This window comes from Spea bombifrons, chromosome 4 (genome assembly GCF_027358695.1).
Source record: "Spea bombifrons isolate aSpeBom1 chromosome 4, aSpeBom1.2.pri, whole genome shotgun sequence".
NCBI classification, from domain to species: domain Eukaryota; kingdom Metazoa; phylum Chordata; class Amphibia; order Anura; family Pelobatidae; genus Spea; species Spea bombifrons.
Genome location: NC_071090.1, coordinates 2,977,601 through 2,997,682, shown reverse-complemented (window position 1 = coordinate 2,997,682; position 20,082 = coordinate 2,977,601). Strand labels below are relative to the sequence as shown.

Below are 20,082 nucleotides of genomic sequence, written 5' to 3'. Positions count from 1 at the left end.
TGGAAAGGCACACCTTTTATTCCATATAAATTGTGAATTGTTGCGCTATATAAATAAAAGATAATAATAAGAAGAATAATAATATATATATAATTCCTGGATTTGGGTAGGTAGGTCATGAAGACTGGATATTGTATACATAGTTCTGGAGGTTTCAGAAGGATTTCACAAAAATGACATTCCATAAGCAATAAATTCTGGTTGGACTATTATTTTGGTTATTTATAAATAAATATAATAAAAATAAATAAAATAATAAATATATATACTAAAAAATACACAATGTATATCTGCATGTCTCAGAGCCAGGCACACATCATTATTGGTGCATCTTAAACCCCTAGATTCGCGGGCAGAGCATCTGACCTCTGACCTTATGTGTTCCATCATCTATCTCTTCGTGCAGCACGTCCGGATTCCGTTCCACGTGAAGGTTCCACCGGTCTAACTGCACGATGGTGCCGTCTTCGACGTGACACAGGATCTTTGAGACGGGTTCGTCCGTGTATCCCTGCCCGGGAAAAAGTTATAGGCATGGCAGTCAAGGTCCAGCCAACTCCGTGCCCCGTTACTGGTTTAACGAGAAGATACTTAATACGTATAGTTTGGGCAACTAGAACCTCCGGAGCCTCAGACTCGATATGAGATCCTACGGCGACATCTAGTGTTCTTTGAGGGTATTACAACTAACTGTAACCAGAGTATACAGTGCTGCCATACCTAAAATGATAGTTTTCTGAATTGATTGACATTAAAAGTTCTATCTATACCTGAAAGCCAGCCCATTCCACCAAAAGTTAAAGGTTTGATGGGATGGGGGGCTGAGGTACAATTTGTGACCACAAAAGCAAAGTTTCCTGCATGCCATGTTCTGCTGATACACCACCCATATATATATATATATATATATAAAAATATATCTCTATCTATCTATATATGTGGATGTCAAGGTTTCGGGGGCATTATTAGAATTGTTGGGGCTCTGGCAAAGGGATCCTGTTGTAAATTAGAAGAGACACCTACCCCTCCCCAGTTAAGGGTGCGAGCAAGGTCGTTCCCGGTCCCAAGCGGTAATACAGCTACTGGTGGCTGAGGGCTGAGTTGTAACTCATCCAAGACAGAGAGGATCCAGCCTACCTGCGAATGGGAAGAAGAGAAGAACTTAAATTGAGACAAAGCAGAAGGTGAGGAGGACAGAGGCGGCTTCTGCAATCAGCGTAGAGATTGAACGAGAGAGGGAGCATCAAAGCACAGTGATTGGTTAAGACATGTGAAAGGTCCAATTACACAACGACGAAACGCTGAAAGGTAGCGGAATAAGGGTGAAGACAGTGGGCATGTCGGAATGGGGGTCCTAGAACACTTGGGAATGGGGAACATAGACAGTTTAGACTGCCATGACACTTCAAAAATAAGTTTAGCTTCTGTTGAAGAAGCCCGAGTTATTTTTCCAATCATCAACATTTTCAGAAAGCAGCTTGTACGTCAGAAGTTACAATCTGCTTTCTTGAGGACGATCCGCATTGCCTGCCGGCAAGCAGTGATCAGGATGCAGGCGACTGGCATTCTCAAGCTAAAAACAACAAAAAAAAAAGGGTTAAAAGTCTGGCGGGATGGCTCTCTCTCTCTCTCTCTCTCTCTCTCTCTCTCTTTCTGTACTGATTCTTATGTTTGCAGCGTTATTGATTGTGTGAAAGGCTTGAAGGTATAAAGGCTGATCATACCGTCCCATCACCACCACAGGCAAGAATACGTAGATTTGGCACTTTTCTATACAATTCCAATCTGAAATACAAAATAAATATTTTTTAAAAAATAGTAATAATAATAGAAACTGTCTATATTAGCAACCTTTATTCCTTCACTTATGTATAAAGTGCCTACTTATGAATCAGCTCCGTCCTAAACATGTGGGATGGCAAAAGAAGGGCTAAAAACTGATTTTTACTGTTTTCTGCTTTTTTTAAAAAAAGTTTTCCTCCTAGCAGAAGCCATGTCACACATCTACAGAGCGTCTTCTGCCTGAGCAGGTTGCATGGCATCTGGCTTCATTTCCTGTTGCATGTGATGATGTCATAGGGACTTACGCAGCCAACAGATTTTCCCAGATATACTTGAAAATACAATTTTGCGTTTTTTACTCAAAAAGTTAAAAACATGCAGCATGCAAATTCTTTAACCTACAAGGTTAAGGTTAAGGTGATTGCACCCCTTTCTTCCCCCCACGCTGTGCATATGGGACAGGGGTAAATCAGATAAATCTGGGGAGATTTAGTGCCTAAATATAACCCCTTGCCTCATTCCCTGCTCAGGAGGATAAAAAATATTTTCTAAATACCCCATGGGAGTCCAAATTCCTAGGGTGGGCAAAAGAGGAGGGCAGCCACCTCCCTGGTTGATATGGGGTTCTGGGGACCCCTGTTTCTTCTTTATTATTAATTTTATTGTTATTATTTGCTTATTGAGGGGGTGTCATTTTAATAAACAAAGACATGCAAGGTCTCATTGAACGTGCATGCCCTCGCCTGAAGCATGTAAAATGTAAAGTCGCATGCCCTCGCATGCAACCTCAGTTGAGTTTGATCAGTAGAGTTAACCCAATTTCTTTAGTGAATAGAACCTATTGTTTTTGGCAGCAGTTTAAGCTCAAATCACTAGGCTGTGTATCTCGCTAACGTCACCTCTCAGTGGATCCTGGGAAACTTACGCTTCTTTTGGCCCCTCCTGGGAAAGGTCGAAGACCTGTCGCGGATTCAGGAACCACATAAATGTCTGAAGGACCTTTGTACCCTGTGCATGGACAGACGCGCTGTTAGACGCAGAAGGTTCTCACACTTGATACACTGTATTTACTGAGAACACTTTATGAAACAACTTGTTATCTTGCATCGCTCGGCCCTCACCTGATTCCCTCCACTTTTTGGGTTCACAAAGACCAGCAGAGGCTTCATGAGCGGGGAAGAAATAGGTTTTATGATAAAGGCTCTGCCTTTAATGTCCTGAAGAAGATGAAAAGAAACATCAGTCCTCGTGATCTGCCGTGCGCCCTGTTACAAACACACGGCGCTGTTGCTTCGTGCAGTTATGCTGTTCTGCCACAAGGGGGGGCTGTTACATGAATGCACTTCAATTGTTTCCTAAATCCCATGGAATCCTATTATATTAAAATACTAGCGAGCATGCGCAACATGGGATCCTGCACGCTCAGAAACGTATAGATTTTACATATAACCACATCCACCTGACGCAAGCAGACAATGTCAGAGTCCTACCTCAAAGCCTTTTTTGCTGGCTTTTCTTTTAAATGATGTTCTTTTTTTCCTTTTAGTGGAATTTTTTGCATTAACCTGTGAAGTAAAAAAAAGAGAGAAATCTTCTGTTTAAAAGGACATTTTCACCTGTTCTAAACCACGCGTGGAGTGTATCCACCCTGCTACAGCAGTAAACTTAACACTTTATAACCCGCATCGCGTGTGTCTGCCGGGGCTCACCTCCGGCACCGAGTATACTTACTGCGTTTTCCATAAGAGAAAAAAATCAACTTTTTCCAGAATCTACAGGAAAAAAATATATACTTTTTCCATGGGACTTCCCGATCAAGAGACATAAAGACACTGTAGATTGTATATATACAGTGCAAATTCCCCCAAAGGGTTAAAGCAGAAGAAAAATTACAGAGGTTATCTGAATATCGGGCCCCAAAATGTCCTGTTTAATACTTTAAAACCATCTTAACAAAACAACAACAAAAAACAACAATATTCCCCTTCCTCGGCCCTGAAAGGGTTAATGCTGGCCATGTTGTAAAAGTTCACAATGCCCCCGATACGGGTTTATCAATAAAAGGACAGCAAGCAAGAGGGGGTCCGCGAGACACAGGCATGCGGAACGGCGCAAGCACGTTGTTGCATCAATCCATGTGAAAGCATTGTTGTCGTTCTCGTAAAGTGGTCGCCCTCATCTACATAAAAGCATTAAATTATTTTAAAAAAACGTTCACCGACCCAGGAGGAGACTTTTGTGTTACTGCTGACTTTTCCCATAAGTGGCCAGCAGTCATTCGGAATTCTGACACTGATTCGCTGGAACTCTTAGGATTAAACTGGTTAATTTATTAGTTAAAATGTCACTTCTGTTTCTATGGTGATAGAATGTCCCCTGCCAATTGAGAGAAAGTATAAAGAATTAACCCTTTGGTTTTCAGCACTCGGGTGGGGTGGGCTGTTAATGGATCCATCCCCAGAATCCTTCATTTATTAACATGCTAAATGTCTTTCTGGAGTGTTCCAGAGCGTTCTAGGTCAATCAAGGTAATTAAAGGGTTTCCCGCCGTGATCACTGCTGAGAGCTGACCTTCTCTCTATAACGTCTCTCTGTCTCCGCTGTAACTGTCCGTCACGGTGATGTCCGTGTCTCTCCTCTGTTACGACTCCCTCCTTCTACTCTCTAATTGTCCGCAACTCTTTCTTCCATTCCAATGCCAATGTCTAAACCCAGTCCAACAAACCCTCACTCTCTCCTCCACTCCTCAACTCTCCTACTTACCAGCCTTTCCTCCAATCCTCCATTCTAAACCTCCCCTACTTTCTACACCAAAATAATCACCTTTCTTCACTCTACCTCTCTCTTCCCCTCCTCAAACCTTAATCAGTCGTTGGTCTCATCTTAGATTCAGGAGCCGTATGTCTATCCCATGCATGTTTGAATCCCCTTACTGTATTAGCCTCTACCACTTCTGCTGGGAGGCTGTTCCACTTATCTACCACTCTCTCAATCAGGTAAAACTTCTTGCATTACATCTTAGCCTCTGATCCTCTCTTTTAGATGATGACCGCTTGTTTTAACCCTCTTCTTCCTAATGATTTGGGGCTAAATTAGGATTGTGTCTACGGAACAGAACAGCCAAGATCAAGGAACGTTTGGGCACCGGGTTACTACAAAGGAGCCGACAAGCTGTGGGTGTTAGGAAGGGGTTTCCTACAAGGCAACATTTATAGGACCACAGCAGCCAGAGGAATCAGTCCCAGTGGGGGGATCATGCGATACGGACACACCGAGGCCATACATACGCTGCCGTGGCGGGTGGAGGCAGGTGATCGGACCCTCACAGACAGAGAGTAGCATGCAGTTACCTGAGGTTTCTTCACCTTAATGATCCAGCTTGGAGGGACTATGACAGCAGCGTGAGCCCCCAGCGAGCACGGCTCCTCTATGTGATGCAACAGGAAACAGGTCACCTTGTTGTGGAACTGAAAAGAGGAAGCCGGCGGTCAGGACGTAACCCACCGAGACGAGACCCACGCGACCTCTCAAAAGTATGGGGTCACTCAGCTGTTTTCATGGAAAACAAGGACATTTCTGGCCATAACATAATTACAAAAGGGTTTCTAACCATCAATTATCCTTTTAAACTTAAATCAGCGAACACAACGTGCCACTGGAAAACAGGAGTGATGGGAGTGATAAAGGGCCATTGGAAAACAGGAGCGATGGGAGTGATAAAGGGCCATTGGAACACAGGAGTGATGGGAGTGATAAAGGGCCATTGGAACACAGGAGTGATGGGAGTGATAAAGGGCCACTGGAAAACAGGAGTGATAAAGGGCCATTGGAACACAGGTGTGATGGGAGTGATAAAGGGCCACTGGAAAACAGGAGTGATAAAGGGCCATTGGAACACAGGTGTGATGGGAGTGATAAAGGGCCATTGGAACACAGGAGTGATGGGAGTGATAAAGGGCCATTGGAAAACAGGAGTGATGGGAGTGATAAAGGGCCATTGGAACACAGGAGTGATGGGAGTGATAAAGGGCCATTGGAACACAGGAGTGATGGGAGTGATATGAAGAGATTCCATTAAAAATCAGCCGTTTCCAGCTACAATAGTCATTTACAACATTAACCCCGTCTGCGCTGGATTTCTGATCCATTTCATGTTATTTTAATGGGAAAAAAATCTGTTTTTCTTTCAAAACCAAGTGACCCCAAACTTTTGAACCTTAGTGTTTAACAAAACGTGGAATGAAATACATTTCAGAATAAGCAGAATACTTCCCACCCAGTGATCCCTCTAAGGTGAAAAGTCCAGAGCTGCTAAGACAACAGGAAAAGATAATACATTCCCTCACTGTAAAACATTAAAAAATACGGATGCAGACCATTCCAAATTTTTTCATAACAAAGCAACACAAATCAGAAATGCTCTGTAATGAATAACTATCCTCAGGGGTGCGTAGAGATTAAAGAATGGCTTTAAGAAGCAGGATTTCTGTAGCGTGCGGGAACCTACAATAAACCCTATAATTATAGCGAACGAGGGCTGTGTGGGAATGTATATACGGCGCGTGTTCATGTTTATATGACTAATGGCCCACTCGAGTAAGCGCTGACACTATCATTACCCGGCACGGCTCGGAGTAATTCCTGGTTGCAGCGTTTGCCCCTCCTGTGTACGGCTCGCCGATCTCCAGAAACCTGATACTAATAATCCTGCTTTAATACCAAATATTTCACTGCCTTGGTATCTCTTGTCTTTAAAAGACACTTTAAGGTACGAAGGGCTTAACGCACCTTAGCACAAAGGTATTTTGTTAACATTAAAGCCGCTAGATGCAGGTGATACCTGCAGTAAGCGGCACGGAGAGTGCAGAGATCGTCTGACCAGATCATTTAATTCTGAACACAGCACAGAGGAGGAGAGACACACAAATCCTGCAGTGGTGTGGGCAGGGGCACAAGCAGGCTGTTTGGGCGCACTGGCAAGCTGTTTGGGGACAAATATGGCACAGGCAGATCGTTTGGGGGCAAAGAAGGCACAGGGGGGACACATATGACACAGACAAGCTGTTTGTGGCACTGGCAAGCTGTTGGGATAAAAGGTGGCACATGCAGGCTGTTTGGGGGCCACTGACAATTTGTTTGCAGTCAAATATGGCACAGGCAGGCTGTTTTGGGAACAAAGATGGCACAGGCAGGTTGTTTGAGGACTAAGATTGCACTGATAAGATGTTCAGGGGCAAATGTGGCACATGTTGCTTGGTGAAGTTGGGGGGCCCTGGGGCAATTTACGTACTGGGGCCCTGTGGTTTCTAGTTATGCCCCTGCATCTATAAATATATATATATATATATATATATATTAGTGCTCTCGTATCGTATCGTATTAATGATACGAGGGGTTTTACCCAGTTTCCCCACTAATTCCACAGGCATTTTTTGGGGGGGGGGGTCAGTTCTTGACAACCTCTATTGGATATAATCTGCCGAGCAGCATCTGAATAATCTTTCTGAGGCTTTCTGTGTGTGTCCCAAGTTACTATGGAAATACCGCGCTGTTACTACGGATAGCTATCTCTGTATTAAAAATCCCTCTTCCTTACCGCCTGCTTGCACCAGGAACAGCTAATGGCCACGATCTCCTTACTGTGGAATGAAAACTTTTGCTGGAAACCCTGAAAAGTAAAGAGAGAGCAGAAACGGGAGACGGAAAAAAATCAACAGCTAAACGAGTGACGCTAAAGGCAATGTAATGAAAGACCCTGTTTAATATCTATATATAGGATCTATAATTTAAGCAAAAATGCAGGGAAATGTATCGGTGAGCAGTAGCACGTTTTCACCACTAGATGGCAGTAAGAAATCTCTGCGGGGCACGGGGCATTTAAACAAAAGACCGAACCAGGTTAAAGCCCTTACCCAGGCAGACCCGGAGGCCACCATTGTCATCAGTCATGTGATATTTTGGGTGACTTTCCCGACACTGAGCTGATGCTTTATGGCAATGATAATGAAGTCCGTTCCTCCATAGACTTTCATTAACCAAAGAGTCTGGGTGGGTGATTCCATTGTTCCCCACAGGCAGTATGATAAGGGGTCAAGGGGTTTGTCTAGAAGATTGGGGGTCAGATAACAGAGGGAGAACTCATACCAATGGCTGATATGCAGCTGCCTGAAAACATTATATTATGGGGGAAAACTACAACTGGAGCAAAAAAGAAAACAAGAAGAAAAGCAATATTTTTAATCTGGGGCTAGTAAAAAATGGTAGGAGTTCCGTTTAATATAACAGTAATTGAAATAGTATTCGTCTTACCTTCCCACACTGTTTACACTTCCCCTCCTGCCGTCTGCGGTGCACCCAGTGATGTCTCACCAGATTCTGCTGGTTAGAACAACAAGAAAAATGTCTGACCTGAAGAAAAACCATCAGAGCTGGGGTCAGGGGTGAAATGCGTCGTCAGCAGCTTTGGTTACACACAAAAGTGATCTGAGGGGTAGGCCAGTGATCATCGGGACCAGAAAAGCCCATCGCAACTTTAATATATATATATCAAATTCTGGCTCCTAATATTGCTACATAAATTCATAATAATCGTCTGTTTGTGGCAGCCGCGTTATGATGCGTCCCCGGTGCGTTTCACAGCGGATCATCCGAAAATAAAGCAGTTGTGGAATCATATGGATCGGTAATACCTGATCGTGGATTAAATACATACAGCACATGTAGCTATATATATATATATATATATATATATTACTTATAATATAAAACATGATATAAATATATATTATATAAATATAATATATATAATAAATGAAGATGAATTAATTTTATACTGAAGAAAACGAAGCTCATGATGCGGAAAAAAAAAGATTTTTTTCCATGGGGCGGTAAATATTTTCTTTTTCTGCCATCTCATGGAAATAGACAAAACTTTTCACCCACTTCTAAGTTAATACGTGGGCTCATGTTATCATTTTTTTTGGGGGGGGTGTCAAAAGCTAGAAATGTTAATTTGTGTTTTCCGCTCAATTTAGTATATATATATATATATATATATATATATATATATATATATATCACTGCGGCTTTGTAAAATATGTAGGTTCGCCCCAGTCTGGCACCGCATCCCCCCCCCCGGCAGACAACGCTGTCAGTGTACACTTACCTCTCTTGGGGCCCTGGAAGTTCCGTCGCGAAATGTAGGCTTGCATCTAAAATTAATCTGGAGTTTAAACAGAGAAATGGAAATTAGGACATCTAATTATAACAGGTTTCTTATTAAACTTTTCTAATTATAAAACCATAAAGGCGAAGAACCCGTTTTTGTTTTCCATGTTTAGGTTACGTTTTCCTGCACTGCCTATCCTAGTCAGAGCAGCCGTTCAACTGTGTTTCCAACTGCATAAAGTTGGCTGTGACATAATTGCAAAAAGGGTTTTCTAACCATCTATTAGCCTTTTAAACTTAAACTTGGATCAACGAACACAAGAGTGATGGGAGTGATAAAGGGCCGTTGGAACACAGGAGTGATGGGAGTGATAAAGGGCCATTGGAACACAGGAGTGATGGGAGTGATAAAGGGCCATTGGAACACAGGAGTGATGGGAGTGAGAAATGGCCATTGGAACACAAGAGTGATGGGAGTGATAAAGGGCCTTTGGAACACAGGAGTGATGGGAGTGATAAAGGGCCGTTGGAACACAGGAGTGATGGGAGTGATAAAGGGCCATTGGAACACAGGAGTGATGGGAGTGATAAAGGGCCTTTGGAACACAGGAGTGATGGGAGTGATAAAGGGCCGTTGGAACACAGGAGTGATGGGAGTGATAAAGGGCCATTGGAACACAGGAGTGATGGGAGTGATAAAGGGCCGTTGGAACACAGGAGTGATGGGAGTGATAAAGGGCCATTGGAACACAGGAGTGATGGGAGTGATAAAGGGCCATTGGGACACAGGAGTGATGGGAGTGATAAAGGGCCATTGGAACACAAGAGTGATGGGAGTGATAAAGGGCCTTTGGAACACAGGAGTGATGGGAGTGATAAAGGGCCATTGGAACACAGGAGTGATGGGAGTGATAAAGGGCCATTGGAACACAGGAGTGATGGGAGTGATAAAGGGCCTCTGTATGCCTATGAAGATATTACATTATAAATCAGCCGTTTCCAGCTACAATAGTCATTTACAGCATTAACCCCGTCTGTGCTGGATTTCTGATCCATTTCATGTTATTTGAATGTGCCAAATTTGTGTTTCTGTCAAAAATAAGGACATTTCTAAATGACCCTAAACGGTGGTGTAGATTTGGAAAAAGAACACTGTCTTGATTAACGCTGGTGGGGGATTTATCTCAGGTTACGCGCTGATTAAGAGAAAGTTTACCATGGAAATAGTTCAAAGGGGACACCGAGTGAAATTCCCCCCTCTGGCCAGCAGGTGGCAGCCTCCTACCTTTTCTAGTTGCTCCATGCAGGCTACGTGAACCACTATTTTGCAGGCGGCGCACTTTCTCCGCACGGCAGATTTCTGGAAAAGTTTGAAAATAAATTGTTAAGAGTATGAAATGTACGGCATTTTGTGCTATAACTTACTAATTCGTTGATATTTACTTAAAATGAAACATTTGGCTCTGCAGAGCTGTTAAAACTTCTTGTATTTCCGACGTGTATCCACCAAGCTAGCATGTTTTTGGCATGATGGGGGTGTGCATAGAAAAAGCGTTAATAGCCCTGGAGAATCCTAGAACCTGCTGGCAGGTCGGCCCCATTCGGCCCACGTCTAGTCGCCCATTTCTCTTGCTGTAAAGACTCAAACCTTAATCAGTCGTTGGCCTCCTCTTAGATTCGGGAGCCGGATGTCTGTCCCATTAGAATTCAAAATATTGTTAAGTATACTGTCACTTCAAGCTCAGTCATGTGATATTTTGAGTGACTTTCCCGGCTCAGACACCACACTGAGCTGATGCTTTATGGCAATGCTAATGAAGTCCGTTCCTCCATAGACTTTCATTAGTCAGAGAGTCTGTCTGAGTGGTTAAGACTGAGCCATTCTATTGCTCCCCACAGGCAGTATGATAAGGAGTCGGGGTGTTTAGTAGATCGGGGATCAGATAACAGAGCGAGAATCATACAAATGGCTGATATGCAGCTGCCTGAAAACATTATATTATGGGGCAAAAACTACAACTGGTTTAAAAAAGAAAACACAATATTTTCAAAAACTTTTATTTAATCTGATATTAGTTCCCCTTTAAGAGTTTGGTGTGAAGTGGCAGACATGAGGCTTACTGGTACTATATTAGAATGATTAAAGAACGCGGTTTCTTAGACCAGAAATAGTAATAAATATAAAAAAGTTTTTTCCCCTTGCAGATGACTTTGTTGCTGTAAGGAGACAGCTTGCGTGGCTTAACGTGTAGTCGCTTCTCCCTGTGGTCAGCTGGTGACACAGGACACGTTGACACGGCGTCCCAGCCTTTCTGCTCCTGTCCACTAACATGATACGGAATGGCAGGCCGTATCCCTAGAGGGAGAGGACCGAACTCGCGCACACTAATTCTTCTCCATGGCAACTCACGTTACCGTGGCAACAGCCTAAAAAAACCCGTGCCGCTCTGTACCGGGGGGCTAATCATTCCATACACTTAATAAAGGGCATGAGAAGAGAAGGGGGACGCTTAATGGGGACAGTGGAGAGGACAGCTGGGTTCAGGATTCATCCAAAAATACATCTGATATGATACTCAGGAGACCGGCGAGCCTAGGGTTAAATTAGCCAGGGGTCTTTTTAGTATTAGCGGGATTCTGTTTGCTAAATAGCGAGGAACCGCGTCTCCGAAATTCTAGAACGTAATAATATGTTTGGTTACTTAAAGGGACGCTCAATATATATATTCATCTATATTCCCTTTAATGCATTTGATTGCTGCACGGTCCCTTTAATTTTTCGTGTGATCCCTTTTGCAGATTAATCTCACCTCCCAACCTTCTATTAAAACGTATTCAAGGAAGTTTGTTTCCTATTAAGAATCTTTATTTAGAGTTCAGGGTGGATGTGAGTCTCTATAGCATGGCCTCTGTGTAAAAGCTCTGTGGAAGCAAAGTCATAAAGCGGGATCTACGGTGTTGTGTTTAGCAGAATGTAGTCATTCATCGCAAGATTAGCTAAAACTCCATGCCAGACAGCATTCACACTACCGTTTAAAAGATTGGGGTCACAAATTTCCTTCTTTTTGAAAGAAAAGCAGATTTTGTCCATTAAAATAACATGAACTGGATCAGAAATCCAGTGCAGACGGGGTTAATGTTGTAAATGACTATTGTAGCTGGAAACGACTCATTTTTAATGGAATCTCTTCATAGGCGTACAGAGACCCTTTATCACTCCCATCACTCCTGTGTGCCAATGGCCCTTTATCACTCCCATCACTCCTGTGTGCCAATGGCCCTTTCTCACTCCCATCACTCCTGTGTGCCAATGGCCCTTTATCACTCCCATCACTCCTGTGTTCCAATGGCCCTTTATCACTCCCATCACTCCTGTGCTCCAATGGCCCTTTATCACTCCCATCACTCCTGTGCTCCAATGGCCCTTTATTACTCCCATCACTCCTGTTTCCCAAGTTTAAAAGGCTAATTGACGTTTAGAAACCCTTCTGCGATTATATTACAGCCGAGTGACCCCAAACTTTTGAACAACAGAGTATATGGAACATTTTTATTTTCTTAATGAAATGACTTTTTTGGCGCGGGTACCCACCGAGAATTTGACTTGGCAGTTTTCCTCTCCTAGGTAGCATAGATCTCCAGACACATTTGTTTCTTGCCAAAGGTGTTCTCCGTTGACAGCGTTCTCCTGCACAGAAGACAGAGTCGGGCGGTTATCTGATGTCATTCGTCACAACGTAACACGGAGATTCGCCGTATTCTACACGGAATCAGACAGCGCCGAGCATCGCAAGCACACCTGAACAGCAAATTCCTGCATCCTTCAGAACTTTTACTTGGCCCAAAGGGATGCGCTCTAACACATATGATAGCTGAGACCCCCCCTTTGCAAATTTTACAAAGCCCCCCTTATTCTTACTGTCAATCAGCTCGAGCACTGGCTCGGCAAATGGTGCAAGGGGGTGTCTAACAAGACCCCCTCCCCCAATGCGTTGAAAGTGCCCCCATTGATTTGAAAGGGAGCTCCTTCCTATCACTGATTGGCTGCTTCTAACGTCGGACGGCGGAATGCAGTTAATGAATGAAGGCAAGCAATGAATGAATATGGAGCCGCTTATATTTTGATACCCATAAACAATGTTTCAGTGTAGTTGTTTTTTAAAATTGTTTCCATTTAGTTGGATTCGATACAATATAACCTAAGCATGTTCCTTAAACACACTTTTGTTTTGAGCTTTAACACGGATTCTGAAATTGGGACGTAAGGCTAGTCGTACAAAGCTGCTTTTAGTCCCGGGATTATTCCCAAGGCTCCAGCTTTAAGCTGCGCATGCAGAGGTAAGGGAGACACGTACACTCCAGTCCAGGGTGGTGCGAGGTTCTTTGAGAGGTCCGTTGGAGATGGTCAGGCTGGGGCAGTGCACAGGAGCCAGATGCTGAAGGCCAGAGCGGGAGATCGCCTTCCTAAAAAGAGAGAGGGAAAGACAGTAAGAACCATGGAGATCAAGATCTAGAACACGAGTATTGTATCCAGGGCCATTCACAACCCCCCCCCCTGCCCCGTCTGATGCCCCCTCCGTGTCACCGATGCCACCCATGTCAAGTTGTATCTATGACCATTGACCAGGCTGGGCTTTGGTGTCTTCTGATGCGAATTATCCGGAGTTCCCTGTGTAATGTGACCGCTTTATCTTTCGGGGGAATCCCGTGATTACAAACCTGATTAAAATTCACAGAATTATGTAAAGGAGGTGAATCAGATAACGAGCGTTTCTCCTGGCTGTCACCACCGCTGTCACCATACGTGACGCATCTGTATCAGCTATGTGTCCTCCATCTCCAGAACGTCCCACATCTAAGCTACTTACCCCCATGTGTGTGTTTGGACCTAGCTCCCCTCCTCCCAACTTACCCCTGGACATTAACCCTTGGTGATCCAGTTAGTTACCGCCCCAATTGGTATCTCTTATGACCTTTGGAAGTAGCTGCTTCCACCACTACTCCACCAAAGTCCCTTCTAGCTCGATACCGCTGAGTGTTCTTCATGATATCACTCACGCTCATAAACAAGACGTCTCAAGGTTTGCCCCAATCATTTGGAATGCCCTACCTTGGGTTATCAGTCTCCCTCCTCGCCCCAAGTCCTTAAAATATTCCCCACTTCTTCAGAGAAGCTGATCAACCAAACTACCACCTGCCTCTGCTTTATCTTCCCGAGCCTCACTCCTGCTATCAGGCGTCCCCCCCACGATAGCGTCTTAATCTATAAGGATTTAATGATATTACAGGTTTTTTACGCCGGGATACAGGTCTGTGGTTGGTTCACCTCTTGTGTTATATACCCCGACCTGCATCTAGATTGTAAGCTCCTTTGAACAGGGCCCTCCTCAGCTTTTGCTTCTGTAACTTGTTATGTTCTGTTTACATGTTGTACAGAGCCGTGGAATATGACAGCGCTATAGAGATCCCTAAATAATAATAACATTATTATACTGCCCTAGATAGTTACCCCTGAGTGTTAGCTCCTATGCCTAAATTCCACCATCGTCAATCTACAGGTTAGACATTTTTTATCTATAAAGTTCTAGGTTATTGGTACAATGATATCATTTTTAAAAATATATATATATAGTTTCACTTGGCATTCAAAAACAGAATTATATACTTATTTGATGTTTCCATGGAAACAAAAGGACTTTTTAACTCATGAATATCTATGAGAAGATAAAAGTATTAGCAGAAATATCAACAAATATCAATTTCAATATCTCAAGTGATGCTAATGGACAGTTATGGATTGAAGGGGAAGGAGGTTCTGCCACATAACAGATCTCTGGCCAGAGAGGAAGATAAGTGGAACAGGCTCCCAGCAGAGGTGGTAGAGGGTAATACAGTGAGGGTATTAAACATGCATGGGATAGACATACGGCTCCTGAATCTAAGACGAGACCAACGACTGATTAAGGTCTGAGTCTTTACAGCGGGAAAAACTGGCGACTAGACGGGGGCCGAATGGGGCCGATCTGCCGGCAGGTTCTAGGTTTCTCTGTCTCCAGAGCTATTAACACTTGGTGTGTTTTTCTATGCAGACTCCATCATGCCAACAACATGCTAAGCTTGGTAGATACGTGTCAGAAACATAAGGAGTTAAACCGCTAAGCGGAGAGATCCCAAAAGCCCCATTTTTTTATTTTAAGTAAATTGTCAACTAATAAATAAAATAAATAACCTCCGTGAACTTGATTTACTTTTAACGAGCAAATCCTTTGACATAAGATTTCAGTGATGACATCATCACAAGTGAGAATCTGTAAATACACATTTTTCTCATTCCTTCAAACAGCCGGATTAACAGAAATGACTCATCTCAGTTTTCTCATGAGGTTTCCTCTGGTGGGATCCGAGGTTTAACGATTGTGAAGAAGCAGACATACGGACGGATGTTTGGGGGGGGGGATAAACAGAATCCGTGCTTTTAGGTACATTTTGGGAATTTAGTTTTCTAAAGCGTCCGATGGGTTTAATTGGGTCAGAAATCAAAATCTCCTGGGTTAGTAAACACAACCATTTGCACACTCGCTTACATCTACTCGCTAGATCGCCCTCTGAGGTCCCACTAGGCATGGACTCGGGGTGACGAGGCTGTCCTGGCACTTTAAGGTCAGCGGCCACCAGCTCGGGCAGTGTGCGGCCGGGGACATCCAGCCAGTGTCCACACGCTACGGCGCCAGGAGAGATCGGGTCTGTATGGCGCTCTGTAGGACAATGGCCCACCGAGCATTTGCCAGACGACCAGTCCGGGTCCCATGGACCACGGTACTCAAAAGGTAGCACCACCATCAACGGTGTTGTATACACAAACCTTCCGCGCATGGTACATAGTATCAGTTCCTGGATACAGTGTAACAGGAACATTAACATTACTGCAGCTTGTACCGAATGTACGTCAGGGGCCGGCCCCATCGAGTAATGCACGGACGCATGCCAACGCGCGCAGGTTACTCAACCAGAGCTCTACGCACCTTGATAATCCGGACGTGTCTATTTCGCTGCCCGAACTGCAGCTGCTGGATGACCCCCGTCGGGAACGAAAGCCGTCGCCTCCACCAGCGTTGAAAGATGGCAGACCGGCCCGGTTTAGAAACTTATAATCCATCCATACCTCCCAGAGCAGATCTTCCAGGATGTGAACCTTTCCGCACCGCAGCGTCTGCCTCTTAATACTCTGGACGGCAAAACGCGGGTTTACTTTAACGGGAGCCGTGCTGGACTTCCTGCGTTTCTCGTCTTTTTTCTTGTTTGGGCATAACTGAGTGGACGCCCTACGCTGCGTCAGTAACCCCAGCGATGGCGCCCCGACACCTGACTTGCGCCTGACCTTTGATACCGCCAGGCTCGGTCTTCTATCTTCGTTAGGGAGCCTCGATTTCCTAAAATGACGTTGGAAGAAGTTCTCCATGGTGGCCAACAATCCCCTGCGCCGGATCCACGCCGGAATCCTCCAGATTGCCTTTAAATCCTAAAGATTTCTAAAAAAAGCACATTTCATTTCCCAAAGTCCCAAGAATAAGTAAGTTCCTACAAGCCCTTCTGGCCTCCAGAATCTAAACCTGTTCACTTTGGGTTTCCTACCAGAAAGAAACGTCCGATGAAAGAGTCTTTACATTTTGAGTAATGTACGAAATAACTGGTAGTCGGGGTGGCCGCGTTCCAAAAAGTACGTAAACTCCGATCAAATAAACAAAATGTCACTGGGGATTAAAACCATGCGGACGCCGAGCCGTTCCTTACAGAGCCGGCTGTGAAGAAGACAGATCCCGGCCTTGTCAATGAGAAATGTTATTACTCCGGCTAACGCTTTAACCCTCTGCTACAGTATATGGAAATCCTTGGCTGACCCCGTGTTTACACAGCGCAGAGAGGGGTAGCTTTTCTCCCGGGGGGGGGGTAAAAGCTAGGGATGAAATACGAAGGTCCCAAAGAAGTGACAGAAAAGACATGCGCCAGTTGCTCAATAAGCTCTCCTGCGCGTGGCTTTAGGAGTGAAATATCATCGTATTTATTTATTTTTTTCAATGTGAAACGCGTTTACCAAGTAGAGAAAATAAGGTGGGAAAAACTGCCACTGTCTGCTAAATGGCGCGCAGTATTCTATGCCAATTAAAATATTGGAACGTTAGAAGATTAGGCAGAAGAGAAGAGTGAAACCTGCTTAAACCGCCCTCCACCTCTGCTCATTCCTTGGCGTCTGCTCTCCCCACTCCCTCCTGATTCTCGTGCTTCTTGCTCCTGTCCCGTTTTTACCCTTGTTTTGTTTGTTTTTTAAAGCTGAAAACTGAGCTGATTAGAAGGAAATATTCGGTAGCTTTTTCTATACGCGTTACAATGATAATCCGTTGGTGGTTTTTGGCAGCAGCCCAAAATTGATTAACCCTAACTGTACCAGGGCTCCGAATTATCGAAAGTCGCTCTAATAACAGAGAACTGTTTGCCAAAAATGACTATTACTTCCTGCTTTCGCTGAACGATAGAAAACGTTCACTTTTCTCCAAATTCTCAACATCCCATCGGTATGCAAAATGTTTTACGTCTCCCTTAGCTTTTTATTTAAATGCACCTTTTTTTTGTCCAGGTTTTTCCCAGAATTTTCCTCCTTTCACTTATTCGTCAAGAATGTTAATTCTCAGGGAAACGGAAACATTCGAGATAAAAAATATTAATAAATAAGGATTTATATTACATGGGGGCTATACGTTTTACTAAGAATAACTCCACCCTCGATTGTACGTTAAAATAAAGACTTAAAGGGGTTAAAGATGGCAAAAATTTAGGTTTTAGTGCCTAATACACAATATGGGGTAAATACACGGAGTGAAATCTGTGAATAAAGAATAATACTAAATAATGATTGTTTCGGAATGGAGGGAATTGGTTTGAGAAGATAGAGGAGAACTTTGCAAGATCAGAGGAAGAGCGAATGTATCCAGAAAATGTCGCTAAAAAGTATCCAGGTTCCTGACCAGTGAGGCTTCCAGTACAGCCCAGTTAGAGGTTTCAAAGCAGCAGCTGGTTTCCAGTAGACACCAGGAGAGCCCAGGACACTCCGACGACGCCGTCAACCAGTGTCACGCCGAGCGAGCAGGTCCCGGAACGTTGGCTTCAACCAAGAGATCCGGAATCCTTGGGTAACAGATGGCTTTGCTGCCTGGATCCAGAAGCCGTTCCTTCCTCTTCAACCCACGAGAAACCACGAAACCCAACCGACAGATTAGTGAAGTCTTATCGCTGAACCTGCCATGTTAAAGAAAAAGAAAAACTCCATAATCCAAGCGCCTTGGTTGGTAGTTTGGGGTTTTTAGGAGAATACAAGCAGAAATCCGAAGTCCGTGGAAGAGTTTGGCGTCACGGTTCTTCTTCGTGTGCTGTTTGAAAGGATGTGGGGTTGGGGGGGGGTCTTTATTCGAGTAGCTGGAAGTTCACCAAGAATGCTAAGTCCTGGGACAAAGTCTTTAAGAAGGAGGCTGCATGGGAAACCGTGTTCCTCCTGTGGATTTTATTCCTCCGAGTGGTTTCTGCTCCCCCCGTGACCCCTCGGAAGTTTTCTCAGGGTTTTAGCCGCAGCACATGTGAGCTCCCGAAGGCTTCGTTTTGTTTGTTTGTTTTCTCGCTGGAGAAAGAGGATTCTGGTATCCAACGGGGTCTAGAAACGGACCGCATATCGCGAAAAAACGCTTCGGTTTCTGGAGGGGCGGGAATTTATGGGTTAAAGAAGCTGATAAGAAGAAGTTTGTTTTTATCCTACGATCTCGACGTGAGGACGCCAGCAGTTCTGCTTTTATGAAATATCTTTGCCGTTTCCTCAAAATCCGTTGCGACGTTCAGTATGGTTTTTGAACAAAACCCAATTTATGTTTCGTGGGTTTTTTTTCTAATATAAAACGTGCGCGGCACAAGCGGATTAGGCAATCAAGATGAGCGTCCTGATGTGTAGAAGTACAAGAATACTGGAGCAGAAACTCGTTTTCAAGGAACTCTATATACACATACAGATATATATACCGTATATATACAGATATATATATATAGAGAGAGAGAGAGAGATAGATATATATATATCACACGGAACTGATAAATAAAAAATACTTTGTTTTCCTTCCTCTGTATAAATTAGAGATATTCTAGCAGCAGTGGAATAATTTGGAGACACCTGAGCACATCCAGGGACGGGCCGACCAGCCGGTCCAAAATTCTTCCAAAAGGCCTGGCCCGGCTTGGATTGGGAAAGCGGCGGGGTAATAGTGTGGCTGCATAGTGTGTGCGAGCGGCTAGAAAAAAGGCTCTGGTAAAGCTGAGGGCGTGATGATTGGATACAAGTTTGTGAGTAAGTGTGAGCTAACATGAGTGTGTATGTGTGTGTAAAAGAGAGAGAGAGTGTGTATGTATGTGTGTGTGTGTGTAAGCGAGGTGGAGTGTGTATGTGTGTAAGAGAGGTGGAGTGAGTGTGTGTGTAAGAAGGAGAGTGAGTGTGTATGTGTGTGAGGGCGGGGGAGCGAGTGTGTAAGGGAGAGTGGGTGTGTATGTGTTTGTAAGATGGAGAGTGAGTGTGTATGTGTGTGTGCGAGAGAGGGAGAGTGAGTGTGTATGTGTGTGTGCGAGAGAGGGAGAGTGAGTGTGTATGTGTGTGTGCGAGAGAGGCAGAGTGAGTGTAAGAGGGAGAGTGTGTATGTGTGTGTAAGAGGAAGAGTGAGTCCTTGTGTGTTTGTAAGAGGGAGAGTATGTAAGTGTGTGTGTAAAACAGTCATCTTTTCACAAGGTTACTGGTTTAAGTCCCGAGGCTCGTGACAGTGGGTAGTTATGGGGATGGGGCTAAGAGATATTGCACACACGTTTCTGATCTTTCCCGGTCATTGAATTGCGGCTGAATTGTGTAAATATATGTGTGTGTGTGTGTGCTAGTGTTAGTGGGAGAGTGGATGTATATGTTAGTGTGCGTGAAAGCGTGTGTTAACGTGAGTTATGTGTAAGTGAGTGGGGGCTAAGGGGGCCATTTCACTTTAACACCCCCTCCGGGCCAGAAGGTGCCAGCCTTCCCCTGTCCACATCGCCACCAGCTGGTGCGGCCTTCTGTGCCGC

The 20,082-nt window shown here is 44.2% G+C and overlaps 1 protein-coding gene across 13 annotated transcripts in view; it reads right to left on the bottom strand.

The window, feature by feature from the left end:
- The window catches only part of DGKI (diacylglycerol kinase iota), an 80,161-nt gene that overhangs the window by 29,979 nt on the left and 30,100 nt on the right, over positions 1–20,082 (bottom strand). For 4 of the 13 annotated variants that reach the window (XM_053465270.1, XM_053465278.1, XM_053465274.1 and 1 more), the window contains exons 1-14: positions 15,972–16,506; positions 13,305–13,413; positions 12,542–12,637; positions 10,235–10,309; positions 8,948–9,004; positions 8,092–8,190; positions 7,379–7,450; positions 5,133–5,249; positions 3,273–3,347; positions 2,904–2,999; positions 2,708–2,790; positions 1,725–1,785; positions 1,024–1,137; positions 374–511 (exon numbers count right to left, since the gene is read on the bottom strand). In XM_053465270.1, coding sequence (XP_053321245.1) covers positions 374–511; positions 1,024–1,137; positions 1,725–1,785; positions 2,708–2,790; positions 2,904–2,999; positions 3,273–3,347; positions 5,133–5,249; positions 7,379–7,450; positions 8,092–8,190; positions 8,948–9,004; positions 10,235–10,309; positions 12,542–12,637; positions 13,305–13,413; positions 15,972–16,408 — 1,629 coding nt within the window. In that variant the 5' untranslated portion in view covers positions 16,409–16,506. Of the gene's footprint in view, positions 1–373; positions 512–1,023; positions 1,138–1,724; positions 1,786–2,707; positions 2,791–2,903; positions 3,000–3,272; positions 3,348–5,132; positions 5,250–7,378; positions 7,451–8,091; positions 8,191–8,947; positions 9,005–10,234; positions 10,310–12,541; positions 12,638–13,304; positions 13,414–15,971; positions 16,507–20,082 lie in introns of those variants that run through there. The other 9 variants (XM_053465272.1, XM_053465276.1, XM_053465273.1 and 6 more) reach the window with 5 other exon arrangements.